At 34.4% G+C, this 16,304-nt stretch overlaps 1 protein-coding gene and 1 long non-coding RNA gene across 2 annotated transcripts; both read right to left on the reverse strand.

Moving 5' to 3' along the window:
- On the reverse strand, positions 280–1,479 carry LOC109829088 (flowering time control protein FCA-like). The gene is made up of 5 exons (XM_020396178.1): positions 1,388–1,479; positions 891–1,283; positions 755–777; positions 474–661; positions 280–428 (listed from the first exon to the last, which is right to left on the reverse strand). Exons 2-5 carry the CDS (start codon positions 1,053–1,055, stop codon positions 280–282), a joined length of 525 nt encoding a protein of 174 aa, XP_020251767.1. The 5' UTR covers positions 1,056–1,283; positions 1,388–1,479.
- LOC109829605 lies at positions 2,142–13,805 on the reverse strand. The gene is made up of 6 exons (XR_002244091.1): positions 13,741–13,805; positions 4,008–4,066; positions 3,491–3,564; positions 3,339–3,409; positions 3,114–3,176; positions 2,142–2,162 (listed from the first exon to the last, which is right to left on the reverse strand). It is a non-coding gene; the product is annotated as an uncharacterized LOC109829605 (long non-coding RNA).

Here is a 16,304-nt window from a genome sequence, read left to right on the forward strand (position 1 = left end):
TAACATCTTAAAATTAACTCATTTATAACATGGGCAGAAATTACCTGGGTGTTTTGCTGGTTAGTGGTTATCCACACCAGAGGTCTGATACTGTAAACACGAATCAGAGAAGTTTATCAATGAACAAGCCCAAGATTTTGGAAGTTATAAAAAACAACAAAAATGACACTGACCGCTAAAGCAGGCTGAAGTAACTGCATTTGCGCCTGCTGCCAAAGCTGTGTCTGATTTTGTAGCTGCTGTGCTTGAGGAATTTGCTGAACTAGGATGAATTTCCACTTAATCAGCGACTGAAGCAGCTGTCCAACAAGTTTCTGTTGCTGCTGAAACCATAACAATTTCTGCTGTTTTGCTGCTGCTCAAAAATTGAATACTCTTCCGGCTTTTCCCACTGTAAGCATAAATATAAGAAATTAGGTCGATGTTGACTGTAGAAGAGCAAAATGAAATGAAACAATGTCTACTCATCTTACTTTCCTTGGTAACAGTACTATAGTAGTATTTCAATTCTTGGGGAGATGTATGTTCTGTCCAGGAACAGGAACAGGTTAAAGAAACTATGGGTGCAGTAGTTATTGGCATAGAAGAAATTGCAGATGCAGCTAAGGGCATAACTTTAGATTGTGCAATATCAAAAGCGGGGTAGGCTGGCTGTGGTTGACTGCATGGAGATATTTGCTTGCATTTCAGGTAATATAAATCCATTAAATGGAAAATTAGGATATATCAGAGATAATAATCGTGCAGAACTTACAGATTCAAGTACACATGAAAAGGCTTCTTAAAGCAAGCACACATGCATATTGCATAAGACCCAAAAACGAGCATGGAATTAGACAGTGTGGCTTAATTAATAAATCATTAACAAACAGAAATTTTTATTTCATTACCTGCTGCTGTGCATTTAGAGAAACCTGTTGTTGAAGTAGACCAGATTGTTGCATTAGATACAACTGCTGTTGAAGCTCAAATTTTGAATGCTGTGCCGATTGATAGCTTGACTGTAAAGCTTGAGCCAGTTGTTGCAGAAGCACATGAGAGCACTGTGACTGCATTTGTCGAATGGGAACATCTGGTGTTTGCAGAGAAGCAGCAGAAGCATTTGGTTGAATTAAAGGCTGTGAAGCAGACAACTACCCACTTGAACTAGGTAACTGTTGTAAGGGTAGAGTTTGGCTGGATGGTAGACCAATAGATTGAGGAACCTGAAGCTGCTGATTCTGCATTGGTGGCATTTGCTGATTAAGAACAGGATGAAGTTGTGGAATTGAAGGGTTGGAAACCTGAGATAATGAAGTACACAGTTTAAGATAGCTTTCCCAGAGACTTCAACAATAAAACCAATACAAAGAGGAGAAGACGCGAAAAAATAATGAATTTAAGACACCTGTTGCATTGATGCTGTCGCATAATTTGATTGATGTCTGCTGTTTGATCCACCAGTTTCTCCTCGTAGACGCCGTCTAAACAAACACAAGATGGGCATATATATATATATATATATTATATATATATATTATATATATATATATATAATATATATATATATTATATATATATAATATATATATATATATATATGCCCATATATATATATATATATATGCCCATATATATTTATATAATATATATATATATATATATATATATATATATATATATATATATATATATATATAAATATATATGGGCATATTATATATATATATATATGGCATATAATATATATATATATAATATATATATATTATATATATATATAGTTCTTATAATTCCATATATATATATATATATATAATTATATATATATATATATATATATATATATATATATATATATAAGTTCTTATAATTCCATATATATATATATATTATATTATATATATATATATATATATATATATAATATATATAGTTCTTATAATTCCATTCAAATATCAGGTCATTAGGTCATAAGCGTGCAATTTGCATGAGATGTAGAAGAGAAATTATGGCAACTGAAGACATCTCCATCACTCCACCTTTGCCGGAGGTATTGCTGCCAAATTTTGATCACTGGATTGAGAAGATGGTCCGATGTGACTGTGGATTAACTAGAAACCCGTGCATTAGGTTCCATATGACCACTTGTTGGCCTAATTTTTTCAAATATGGCTGTTGGCCTGTACAGACAAAATTTAGCATGAAGAAAAAATATATATAACAAAGGTGTGTGCATAAGTATTACAAAGAAAACGAATCGGAACAGGTTGGAAACATATCAAGTATTCACGCGTGGAGCCTTTACTATGATCTAAAAACATTTCAGGAATTTGGAAGAACAGGTCAAGGGTAACTTTAACACAGCAAAGCAGGTAGCTGTGTAGCTGATGTTTCATGCCACAAATTGTTATATGTTGAAGGGCAATAACAATTAAAAGAATATGATTTTCAGAGCTTAAAAAACAAATGTATTAAAAAATGGCAAAAGTAAAAAAATTGTCAGAATCTGAATTGAGTAATCTGTGAGTGAATACTCCAAAAGGGGTAGCATTGATTTTTCAGATAGATGATATACAAGAACGACTTTTGACAGCTAGGAAAACAGGGTTATCTAGCTTGTCTGATCAATAGATTAATCAAAAAGTAGTTGGTTACAATTTATACATTTGGGTGCAATATGAGGAGAAGAATTTGATGTTAGATTCCATTCCTTAGATATTGTTCTATTAAATTGAAGGAGTTTCAAATAGAAAATATTAGTCATGATGCATTGCTAAACAATACTAACGCATGAAGGAAGAGAACAAATTTAGGGATAAATGAAATAATCTGCTAAACACTATTGCCCCAAAATCTCACACAAAACAGCACTCCTTATCCAACACAGCAAGAATCGTTTATTTACTGGTCTACTAATTCACTTCATTTCTTTTTAACTAAATGCTAATTAATATTAGGTAAAAAGTAAAAATCATTTCCTCTTGACTAGTTTTATCTAATCTTCTATTGATTATCTTTATCTTTTTCAACATATCTTCATCATAGGGCAACAAGATACAAGGGTTTATAAACTTCGCTTGCGGCTTCATAATTCTAACAATTTACAGTATTATTATTATTTTAAAATGTACCTGATTAGTGTTGTCATTTCGAAGCGATGACCAAGACCAGGAACCTCAAATGCAGGACCACTCCTATGTCAAAAAAGTTATGCAGTAACAGACAATCAATGACATGATGATCAAGGAAGTTACATGAGATTTGGTCACTAATAAACACCTCTATGAAATATTTCTAACAAAACAGCCGAGGAACATGTAAAAAAGAAAAAAAACAAGTAATCAGGTTATCTTAACCTTGGTTCAATCCTGGGCCTACTGGGCTCCGTAGGATAAGCAAACCAAACGACTAATAGTTGATTACATCCCTGAGAGCAAAGGACAGCGAACTTATTGCTTGAAAGTATTTCAAGGGAAATATAGTAAGTACTAGAATAATTTACCCTCACCACATAAGTTCTGTGCAGGGCACCAATAGCTGCCGCTGCCATCTCTCTATTTAAGAACTTCACGAAGCAGATCCCTTCACAAATTATTTGGACAATATAAGATGAAGATAATAAAAATCAAAGTTTACACAATATGTGAAAGGATAGACCTCGACTATGCTGCAAATCATCTCAAAAGATGGACATCGACAACATGACCAAATTTAGAAAAGATCTGCAACAAGATCTATCAAAACTTTTAACTGAATTTTCAAAAGATAACTTGATTGAGAGCACAAAAGCTTTCGTGGAGTCAAGAGTTAGATGATTCCCAGATAGATATATTCCATCTAGATTTTTAATTTTCATCTTATGGAAGTAATTTCAGCATGTGCTCTAAAAAAGTTCTAACCCAACAAAAGAAGACACAAGACAGCACGAGAAACAGATCCATTCATAAAGCATAACATTTCCCATGAACCCCGCAACTGATGGCAGGACGAAATAACTTTTAACTCCATGTATTCATAGTGCTTACTTCTTAAATTTCCTGTTCCGTGGCATGCTTATTGACTAAAGCCACATACAATTTGTCTTCTGCACGCACATGTTAAACAAGCATCAAAACAAATAAAACTGACAGTTAACATTTATTAAAAAAAATCCTAAATATAGCGCGATCAAGTAAAAATATATAATATATAACACGAATGTAACTTGTATTGAAAAAGACCTCATTTTTTGCCAATAAAAGACTATCTGCTGTTAGAAATATAGATATGCAGAATAAAAATATTTAACAGGACTATTGAAATAAATTCCTTAGTTCAAAATAATAAGTATGCTATTTTGTCAGATTTATCTGGTAGTTTTATATTCAGATAAAGTAATAGAATTGATTACTAGATCTAATGAACTTCATATCACTAAGAAATCATTTCAAGTACTATATTCTAAAATGTTCCTAGTCGAACAAGTAAGATCGAGACATGATCACTTGGTAAAGACTAGTGTATACTTTATTTCTCCTTTGGAAGGATGATGATCCATCTCTTAGATCATTGATGTGAGACACATCAGATATAGTATACAGTGACTCATTAGTGAATGAGTTGACTGAACGACTACTGAGAAAATCTAGTTTGGTAATTATACTTAACTGTCAAAATAAAGTTCTCAAGTGATATAGTACATAGTAGTCTCATGACCTGAGGCATGAGTGCAAATATTTACATGTCAGTATAGGTGTACTTAGACTTTTACCTAACACAGTTCTCATCGAGTTGTCATAACCGTTCTTGTTGGGTACATCCCGAGGATAAGTAGATATTGAGATCCAAGATGGGATTCGTCTCTCCAGTATAGGGGGTTGATGTCATAAGATTGTTTTATATACTATAACGCTGAAAATCCTTGCCAAGGTAAATAAGATAAACTGATTGTCAGTTTGATCTTATAGGTTATTGAGTTTAATATCAAACAAAATATCTACATTAGAGGTTTGACAGTTTTCATACCCTAGCTTAATGTTTGACATTGTTTGACGAAGAGACCGACTGTACGGCATTATCACTGAGTGGTCCTGAATATAATTGTGTTAGCATCTTGCAGACATTATATCACAACTTATACCCGGGTAGTCTTCATGTGTAGCTAGCACCTTGTTACCTGTGGATATGATCTACTGCCGAGTTCTTAAGTTGGGCCCAGTACACACAGGTCAACAAGCCGCGTACTTGAATCCTATGAAACACAATTTATAGAGTGATCGCGTAAGATGATCGCAACTTATGATTTTATCGATACACAAAACAGTTATTGTATATCGATAAATCGGAATGCTATGTGCTTAGAAATAAATTCTAGTTATTTTTCCTATAAAGTTAACTTTAGTCAACTAGTTGACTTTTGGTCAACTAGTTGACTTTGGTCAACTCATTGACTTTTTGGTCATAATGACTTATTAATCAATGATTGAAAATTACAAAATACTATATTTATGAAAATACAATATGATTTGTGTATCTCATTTATGAAATACACATACCATGTATAATGAGTCATGAGATGAGTCATTTAGTGGTATGGTTTGAGCACTGGTTTATTAGCACAAGTGGTTTTGAAATGTAATGATTCATGAGATGATTCATTGCATGACTCACTAGATTAATCATTGATTTTGATGATTCATTGCATGACTCATAGATGAGTCATTCATGTCATGAACACATTCACTCTATAAATATGAGCTCTCTTTCTTATGGAAAGGTTAATGAAAAATTGGCTAAGTGGTTTTTCCATAAGAGAATAAAAGAGAGCTCTCCTCTTACTAATTTCTAGCAATCTTGAGTAAGAGAAAGTAGTAGGATTTTAAAGTACCCGGGGTGGATATCTTGCCTTGTGTCTCAAGAAGAACTCCGATTTTATCAAGCTCACTTGAAGACTTGAGATACCACTACGAGGAGATTTACTACTACAAGGAGCAAGATTAGGGGTTGTTCGATTCTTCCATCGATCACGCTTCAAAAGTAGGACTTTATAACCCTTGTATGCTCTCTTTAATATAGGATTATGTTAGATTTAATTAGAATGGTCCTATAATGTATTTCATGCTCTCTACATGCATAGCATAATTATACATATAGTCTTTCGTTGCGTATTTTGCATGTATGAAGCATGGATTCCCTTCATGGTATCCGAGCGCCATGGTTCCATCTAAATTAAATCTTAACATGCATATCTAACTCATAGAGGACTTTGTCTTGCTTCTAATTATTAGTTTAATTAAAAGATGTTTAATGAAATAGTTAATTTATTCAAGTTGTTTTTGTAATAAAATTATACTAGTTGTTGATTCAAAAATGTTATTTTGTTCATATGTTTTTAGGAGTAAAAACTTGTATAAATTGCAAACATTTATTTACAACTAGTGTAGTTGTATGTTAGAAGCATGATAGTCTTATTTGAGTTAGGATAATCCCTATGTTATCTAGTTTTCCAATTTGTTGCATAACTAGATAGATGCATATTTCTTAATGTTGATTAAGTTATATGTTTTATATCTTGCATGGATTTATGTTTATGGAATGGTATGGACAACGATTCTCTTGTATTTATTGTATTAAATGGTTATATAACTAGAAATGTAATATTATTTTGACCTCTTCCCTCCCCGAGCATGGGCTACGCCTACGGGTTTTGGGCACTTGCTCACCCGATCATGGTAGCCCTATGGGTATAGGCCTTGTTCGGTGTGTGGGGGTATGGTTATTTAGTTTAGTTATTTCATTTATGGCTTTTATTTTTACATTCAATGCAATATTATTACCCTACTACGAGATGGTTTTTCTCATTATAAATGGGTGTCACGTCCTATGTATATGTGAATGTAATAATACAGGATTTGCAAGGGAGCTAGCCAATGTAAGGGAGTTGCAAATTGCCTGCCAAATGTAATTTAGTGTAGTTGCATTTTATTCCTTAAGTTGTCCACTACCATTCCATATTGCTTTTAATATGTTGATATTGTTGTTGTGCGCCTAATTGTAATTGTCTAAATAAGCAATGGAAAGGTGCTATATTTTTACAAAGTTTATATCCTCTAATCTCATTAGACGAATAAGTTTTTATTAATAAAAACTCATTTTTTAAACTTTGTTGAGACATGGCAATAAGAGTTATGACCATAGAGTAGTCGAATCGACATTAACATCAGTCTTAGTGTGAAAGATAAATAAACCTAAAGCATTAAAGAGATGTATTTAGAACGAACTTTAACTAGTGTCTAGGAAAGTGATTATAAGCATATAACTCATGGGGTGATGCCAACTAAACTGATGCAAAGTTCATTTCGCCGTTATAGTTTGTAAAGATGAAGTGGGTTACGTTAATTAAGGTCCATAAATATTCCCGGTGAATTAGCTCGGAACCTCCCACCAATCTTCGGCGCTTTCCTGGCTAAGTTTAATTGTTGCCAAGTAAAATATAGAGCCATCTTTAAACTATATCAGTTCGATTACGGTAAAGAGATTTGAGAAATCGTCCGTATAGCCGCTCATCATTTTAGTTAAGATTCTATAAGCTTATAAATTCCATGTTTGTTGGCATACGTCAAGTGGCCATAACTTAGTTCTACTGCTAAATAGGTATTTCATACTGTATATAAGATATAAGATAGCTTAGGTGGTTTATGACAACTTTGTTGGCATAACGTCAGAGTTTGCCATAAGTTAAACTTTAAAGCCAGTCAAGAAATGATGGGTCAAACTTGATAGCATTTTATGATTTGTTGGCATACGTCAAGGTCATTAAAAGACTAGGCGGTAAAATCATATCAAGAATTACAAGAGTGTAAAAGACAAAATGTTGTTCTACCAATTATATGAATGTGTATTGTGGACATACGCCAAGGTTGATGCATCAAGTGATAATTGGATCTTTGATTCCACTTGAAACAAGGGGTTGTTTTCGATCACCCTCTATATAGGTTTTGAGGGACTTGAGAAATAGTGGGAGGCATACTTAGATAAAAATAAACCAAATCTATTTTAATGTATTGAACATCTGCTAAAATAATTTTTTCTCTCTTTCGCCATTATGCTGGCTTTAAAATCATATCACAAAGAACAAGTTAACCGAATCCAATTTCATAGACTGGTTGAAAATGTTAAAGGAAACACAGAATTCTTAGCCATCACACATCAAGGAATAAGCAAGTTGTTGCTTCATTCTTCAGGTGTGTTTGTTACTCAGCAATTGTTTTTCTTAAATCCTCATCTTGGGTATTAGATACCGAGACTCAGGACTGCTCACATCATGTTAAATTGTTACAAGGATTGCAGAGCTAATAGAAAACTTGACCTGGAGAGATGACCCTACAAGTTGGTAATGGTGCAATAGTGCAGCACTTGCACGTAGGCGATTTCATCGCTATCTTACCAAATGGTAACGTTTTGATTTATAAGCTGCTATTTTTGTACCAGACTATGAGTGTAATATAATACTCGTATCTTTATTAGATAAAAGATGGATATATAATGTTCAAGTTGTGAGAACATGATGTTTGAAATATCATATTTAATCAAAAGTTGATTGCGTTATGGAATTGTGTAATGGCATCATATTTCTATATTCAAAACACATTCTGAATATCATCAACTATAAAGAAGAACACTCATGTTGTGAAGAGCTTTCTATGGCATTGTAGACTTGGGTCTATATTAATAAAGAAAGACTTGCGAGCTACATAAAGCATGGAATTTAGATCATTTGACTTGAGTCTTATGATAACTGCAAGTCTTGTCTTAAAAAGGTAAAATGAAACTAAGATCCATTTAGGGGAACTGGACAAGAGTTACAGAACTCTAGGGACTGTATAGACATATGTATGTATGTGTCCTATGTCTCACAATGGCCAGAAGGTGGCTTACTCTACTTTATTACTTCTTTACTGATGATTTTTCAGATTTGACATGTGGTTTTTGATGAAAGCACAAGTCTGAAGCATTTGAGAAATTTATCGAGTATAAAAGAAGTAGAGAATCAAACCAAGCAAGAAATTAAATTCTTTCGATCGGATCGACGGAGGAGATATACTGAGCCGGAATCTTCAGGGTTTTTAAAGAGAATGGATTCTCTCTCAGATTACTCCAACCTTTACATCACATTAAGCGGCGTGTCAGAAAGGAGAATCGTACCCTATTAGATATGGTACGTTCATGAGAGCTAACGCTGAGTTACCTTTTTCATTCTGGGGGTATTCGTTGAAAGCAACACACTTACTGAATAGGTTCCAACTACAGCAGTCCTAAACCTCCATATGAGATATGAGTGGAAGAAACCACTCTTAATTATAATTTAAGATTTGGGGATGTCATCTTATGTAAATAGACAAGATCCCAAAAAGTTAGAGGCCACGCTCGGTTTATGCAAATTTGTAGGATTTATCAAGCAGAAATTCTATCTGGATATCAATTCTACCACATCGATGAAAAAGATAATTGTTTCTCGCATGCCACTTCTTTAAGAAGAATTTCTTGAAAAAGTAAATTAGTGGAGCATGGGTAGAACTGGAAGAAATTTCAGATATACAAATCAATACTGATAAATTAGTTAAGAACCAGGAAAATTCAGTGTACCAGAAGAACCACAACCAACTCCTAGATATCGAAGGCGATCTCAGTGCACCTAAGAGGAATATGATTTTCTCATTTGAAGTTGGCATGTTAATCACGTCATATAGAGAGAGAACTCTTTGAGTTATCAGCTAAGCCTTTCAGAGTAGGGACTCTTTTCTCTTTGGGATATTGCGTTGGACAAGAATGCCCAATGAATTCCGAAATAGACTCTATGTATCACCAACAAACGTATGGATCTTAGCACAATGCCTCCTAAAGGGGTGATACCTATAGTTGCAATGGTTGTTTAAGAAAAAAGGTTGGGTGTAGATGGGAAGTAAAACTTTTAAAGCTAGACTGGTAGCATCCCCAAAGTTTTCTGTCAAAGACCTGTTGTGGACTACGATGAAAACCTTTTTCTCCAGTGACGTATGCTAAACGTCTATTCGGATTCCTACTTGCTATAGACTCTCACTATGATACAGATCTGGCCAAATGGATTCAAAACTGTATTTCTCAAATGGTGATTTAGAAGAGTGCATATATATAGAGCAACCAGAGGGTTTGTAGTCGATGGGAGCGAGTGTAAAAGATGTAGATGCTTAAATCCAGTTATGGACATGACAGCAAGCATCGAGGGAGATGAGAACATCTTGTTTGAATGATGCTATCAAAGAGTTTGGTTTCATCAAAATCCAATGACATGTGTTTATAAAAGGATAATGGGAGTATAATATCGTTTCTTATTTTGTATGTAGATCGATATAACTCTAATCGGTATTGACAATACCGTCCATTACAGAGCGGGTTAAAATTGGCTATCAAAAAAGATTTTCCATGAAAATTTGGGCTGAAGCATCCTTGTATACTGGTATCAGATTCTATAAGATAGATCTAAAGGATTTTAGGATTGTCCCAATCTAGATACATTGCGAAAGTCGCTTAAAGCGGTTTAGATGAAAATCCAAGAAGTTTGTACCTGGCATCTCCTGGATATCTCGCTCTCTAAAAAGATTTCCCCAGACTGATGAAGAGAGGAAAGCAGAGTCTAATTCTTATGCCTCGCCAGTAGGATCGATCATGTATGCCATGTTATGTACTAGACTCGGATATCGCTTATTCACAGTGCATTTGGTAAGCTAGTACCAATCTATCATCATGGAGAGTAGCACTGGAGAAAGCGGTAAAAATATTACTTTAAGTACCGAAAAGGACTAAAGATTATTTTTGATATTGTGAAAAAAGTGACCTCCAAATGGAGGCTTTTTCCGCTCTAGCTTTCAAGAAAGCGATATAGTGATAGTAATACTGTTTCAGGGATATGTTTTACGCTGAACATTAAGGGCTGTTAGTTGGAAAAGGGGTTCAAGACAGCCGCAACACCACGTACCCCCCACACTTCTCTCATGGAAAAGCGAATAACTTGCCGGCAACAATGATATGCAGCCAAAAAGCCTGGTCTGGAATGTAGGACAGTTTCTTCAAGCAGCTGGAATTGTTCCACGCATTAAAGATCTCAGATACCTTAACTGTGATGAAGTTATTATTCCTATTATAGCTCTGACAAAGGAACCCCGGTCTCACATAAGTCAGACACATTCTGAGAGGTATCACTTGATAGGAGATAGTATGATCGCGCCGGAGATAAAGATTGAAAGAGTTGACACAAACAAAAACTACATCCGCACGCCCTCCGATTACAAAGGCAGATTGGCTCGTGACACATTTGAAAAACTTGTTGCTATTGGGTATGTAGATACTACCAGATGGATTGGCCTAGTGCAAGTGGAGTTTTGTTGATATAGGTGCCCTGCAGGCAGTGAATTGTATTGTAACAGGACCTAGTATTAATATAATATCTTGTTCAAAATATAGTATGCTATTTTGGTCAGTATTATCTGGTTAGTTTTATATACAGATAAGTCCTTAGAATGATACTAGACTATCAGACATTACGGATATGATCGTAATGAAGGAGATCTGATTGTCTGTAACGTATATTCTAAAATATTCCTAGTCCGATAAGAAGTGTGTTGGGACATGATCCCTTTTGGTAAGACTAGTTAATTACTTATTTCTTCCTTTGGCAGGATGTGATCCATCTTTAGAGCATCTGATGTGAGAATCCAGATAATAATCAGGTGACTCATTAGTGAGATGATTGACTGAACGACTCACTGAGAACATCTAGTGGTAATCTATACTACTGTCAATAGAAAGTTCTCCGTGATATAGTAATTAGTAGTCTCATTGACCTGAGGCATGAGTGCAATATCTTAACATGTCAGTATAAGTGTACTTAACTTTTACCTAACACAGTTCTCATCAGTGTGCATAACGGTTTCTTGTTGGGTACATCCCGAGGCAATAAGTAATATTGAGATGCCAAGATGGGATTCGTCTCTCCCAGTATAGGGGGTGATGTCATAAGTTGTTGATATAACTATACTGAAAATCCTTGGCCAAGGTAAATAAGATAAACTGATTGCAGTATTGATCTTATAGTTTATCGAGGTTTAATATCAACCGGTCAAACACTAATTGAGCAGTTAGGGTTTGACAGTTATTCATACCTAGGCTTAATAGTTTGACTTGTTTGACGAAGAGACCGCATTGGACTGTAACGCATTATACTGGAGTGGTGCCTGATGAGTAGGAGGTGGTGTGTTAGCAATCTTGCAGACATTTATCACAACTTTATATCCATACCCGGGTAGTCTTTCATGGTGTGAGGCTAGCACCTTCTGTTGTCTTGTGATATGATCCACTTGCCGAGTTCTTAAGTTGGCCCTAGAGTCATCACCAAGCGCGTAATTGAATCCTATAACACAATTTATAGAGTGATGCGTACTGATTTATACATATATGCCCATTCTTATCGGAGGTAGCGGGCATAAACATTATTTAATTGATAAACGAATGGGCATATGTGCTTAGGAATAAATTCTTAGTATTCTTTCGCTATAAAGTTAACTTTTAGTCAACTAGTGATTTTTGGTCAACAGTTGGACTTTTGGTCACATCATTGAGGTACTTTTGGTCATCATGATGACTTATTAATTCAATGATTGTGAAAAATTACAAATATGTCATTATGAAATACAAGTATTGATTTGTATTACTTCATTTATGAAATACACATACCATGTATTAAAATGAGTCATGAGATGTCATTTCGTGGTATGGTTTGAGCACTATGTTTATTAGCACATGGTTTTGAAAATGTAATGATTCATGCGATGATTAATTGCATGATCACTAGATTAATCATTGATATTTTGATGATTCTTGTCACGCTCTAGGATGAGTCATTCATGTCATGAACACATTTCACTCTAATAATATGAGCTCATCTTTCTTATTGAAAGTAATGACAAATTGGCTAAGTGGTTTTTCCATAGAGAATAAAAAAAGAGAGTCCCTCTTACTAATTTCTAGCAATCTTGATTAAGAGAAAGTAGTAGGATATTTAAAGCTACCCCGGGTGGATATTCTTGCCTTGTGTCTCAAGAAATCCGATTTTATCAAGCTAACACATTAAGACTTGGAGATCCACTACGAGGAGAGTTTACTACTACAGAGGAGCAAGAAGCTGTAAGCGGTTTGTTCGATTCTTTCCCCGCATCGGAACTCAGCGGCTTCAAAAGTATGGACTTTATAACTTGTATGTCTCCTTAATATAGGTGAATTATGTTAGGTTTAAATTAGAATGGTCGCTATAATTATTTCATGCTTCTACATGCATAGCATAATTATACATATAGTCTTTCGTTGCGTATTTTGCATGTATGAAGCATGGATTCCCTTCATCTGCTACCACTCAAAAAATAATGGGGACCTCATAGTGCTCTTTCCCCCATTTTCTTGGTTCAAGATCTTCATGTTCGAACTGTATATGATGAATACCAGATCAATCTTCACTAAATTGACAGTATCTTTGAAATGTAGCCAGCTAACTGCCCATCTAAAGACTAAATAATCACAAACACATTAATATCCTAAAGGCGCCATTTTTCAACTCCTTATCCCAACAAGATTTCAGTTCGTCTCTTTCAAGCCATTAATTTAAACCTAAGAATTCCTGTAAACCCTAAACCTAGAACATAAAATATAAAAAGGAAAAGAAAAGAAACGTAAATAGATGAAGAAAGTTACCTGATGAACATTCGCCTCTATCGAGAAGCCCATCGCTAGGCCCACACGAGAGCCGAGCCGGTCCCGCGCTGTTAGATGGTCTCTCGCGGATGCACGAATCCGGGATGAACGCGGCGGCCGCCGCCACCGGGATTATCGCCTCTGTGGATGTCCATTCTGGATTTAGTGAAGCCCTAGTTTTTGACGTCGAGATTGGGCGCAAAGAGAGGGAGGTTTAAAACAAGAGGGAAGAGGACGATGATCCGTTTGGTTAGTTTCGAAAATGAAAACGTTACATGGATAAATCAATAAAATATTATTTTCATCTATTTTCATCTCTAAAACCCATCACAACATTCAATAAAATATTATTTTTATCCCATAACTCATCTCATATCATCTCCTAATGGTCTGTTTGTTTGCTAAAAAAATGAGAAAACACCCGCCACATCACCTTTCAAGAAATCTCTTATGTGCCACATAGGATTTTGGTTTCAAGGATTTTCCATTTCTTCAGTTTGTTTCATTTTGTAATTTAGGGGTTGTTCGTTTCGCAAAAAAGAATGGGAAATCAAAGAATAGGAAACATATTTCCTAAAATAATTGTTTTGAGGTTGTTTGGTTGGTTTAAAAAAGAAGGAAATTATAAAATAGGAGATGAGATGAGATGAGTTGTCACCTTATTATTAGATTATGTGAGTGATTTTTTAAAAAAAATTGTTTTGAGGTTGTTTGGTTGGTTAAAAAGATAAGGAAATGAATTGGTGGTATATTATTGGATGATGTTTTGAGGTTGTTTGTGTTTGGTTCGTTTTTAAAAATAAGAAAATAGTGGTGGTATATTATTGGATGATGTTTTGAGGTTGTTTGTGTTTGGTTCGTTTTTAAAAATAAGAAAATATATGAGATGAGATGAGATGAGTTGGAGGTATATTATTGGATGATGTGACACATACTTAAAGAAATCAATTTCTTTTTTTTTTTTGAGGAAATGGATGGAAAGGAAGGTTTGATGAGATGAGATGAGTTGTCACAATATTATTGGATGATGTGTGTGATTTTTAAAAATGAGATAAGATGAGATGTGATGAGTTGGATGATGTGACATATTTCTTATGTTTGGTTTATTTTTAAAGATAAGAAAAGAGATGAAATGAGATGAGTTGGATGATAAAAATAATATTTTATTGGATGTTATGGGTGAGTTTTAGGGATGGAAATGGATAAAAATATTATTTTAATGATTTCCTTGTACCGATTTCCTTTTCTTTGATTTTAGGAAACCAACCAAACGGTTAAAGAAATGAAACGCCACATAGGATGCCACATCAGCTTTTTAAGAAATGTGTTTTCACAACAAAAACCTCTAAAAACACTTGGAAATATCACTTCAATGAATTATTTATTACTAAAAGCACTGTTAGAATAGTAAACCTGAATAAAACAGATTATTTAAATGGGCTGATTTCTCTTTCCTTTGCTTTTTGTTCAAACAAACACAAGACTGAATAAAACAGATTATTTAAATGGGCTGATTTCTCTTTCCTTTGCTTTTTGTTCAAACAAACACAAGAAATAGAAATGTGGTGCACTGTTACTACAAACACAAGAAATAGAAATGTGGTGCACTGTTACTATTGCGGCTTTTTTGTCTGTTTGTGTGACTTGACGGTGAAATGAGGTGATTTCTTTGCCAAACAAACACAAAAAAAGAAATGTGGGAAAACTCTTGAAATGGGTTGAAATCAAATAAAATTTGATATTTCCATTTCCGATTTTTTTCGGAAAACAACCAAACAGCCCCTAAACTATCCTTTTGACTTATGTGATGTGTTTAGGTTCCTTAACCCAACTTCTCATGTAAAAAAATTCTTTTTAGTTGTCACCTCAGCAGAAAGAGAAAAAAACATCTTTTTATCCCCAAACTATCCTTACTATCAACCTTTCAACTCTATTTTTTTTTCTCGTGAACGATGAAAAAAATTCTTCTTCTCTTTCTCCTCAACTATTATCTCTTTCACCGTCACCTCTGATATTGCATCATTCTTTTCTTTCTTCTTCTCCTGCTCAACTCTTTTTTTTCGCTACTATGGTATCTCCTTTGTCATTTTTATTCTTTTCTCAGTCATCTCTCCTCCTCCTCCTGCAATCTTTGCATCATCACTCAAAGACTATTTCTTTTGTCTTAGGACAGTCATCTCCTAAAGTCACTCCGAAATTGATACATAATAGTGGAGGATAACAACTAAACTTTACAACTAATGTCTAATATTAAAAGTTAACCTGTGACGTCTAATTTAACTTGAGACGGGTGAAGTTAATAACTAATAAAGTAGCATGTGACGTCTAAAGTTAACATGTGATAATACATCTAACAGTTTAAAGTTCTTATATTAATCTCTAAAGTTAGATGTTAAATCTAGATCTCACTTGTTACCCTTAGACCCTGCATGTTAATTTTAATCCTTAGATATTTATTTTAGACCTCATATGTTTAGTTTAATTATTTGATGTTAAAGCTTAGATGTCACCTTTGATTGTTAAGTATTAGTTTCGGCGTGATGTTAGGAGATTACTGTTTTTAG

The sequence above is a fragment of the Asparagus officinalis genome, chromosome 1 (genome assembly GCF_001876935.1).
Source record: "Asparagus officinalis chromosome 1, Aspof.V1, whole genome shotgun sequence".
Lineage (NCBI taxonomy): Eukaryota > Viridiplantae > Streptophyta > Magnoliopsida > Asparagales > Asparagaceae > Asparagus > Asparagus officinalis.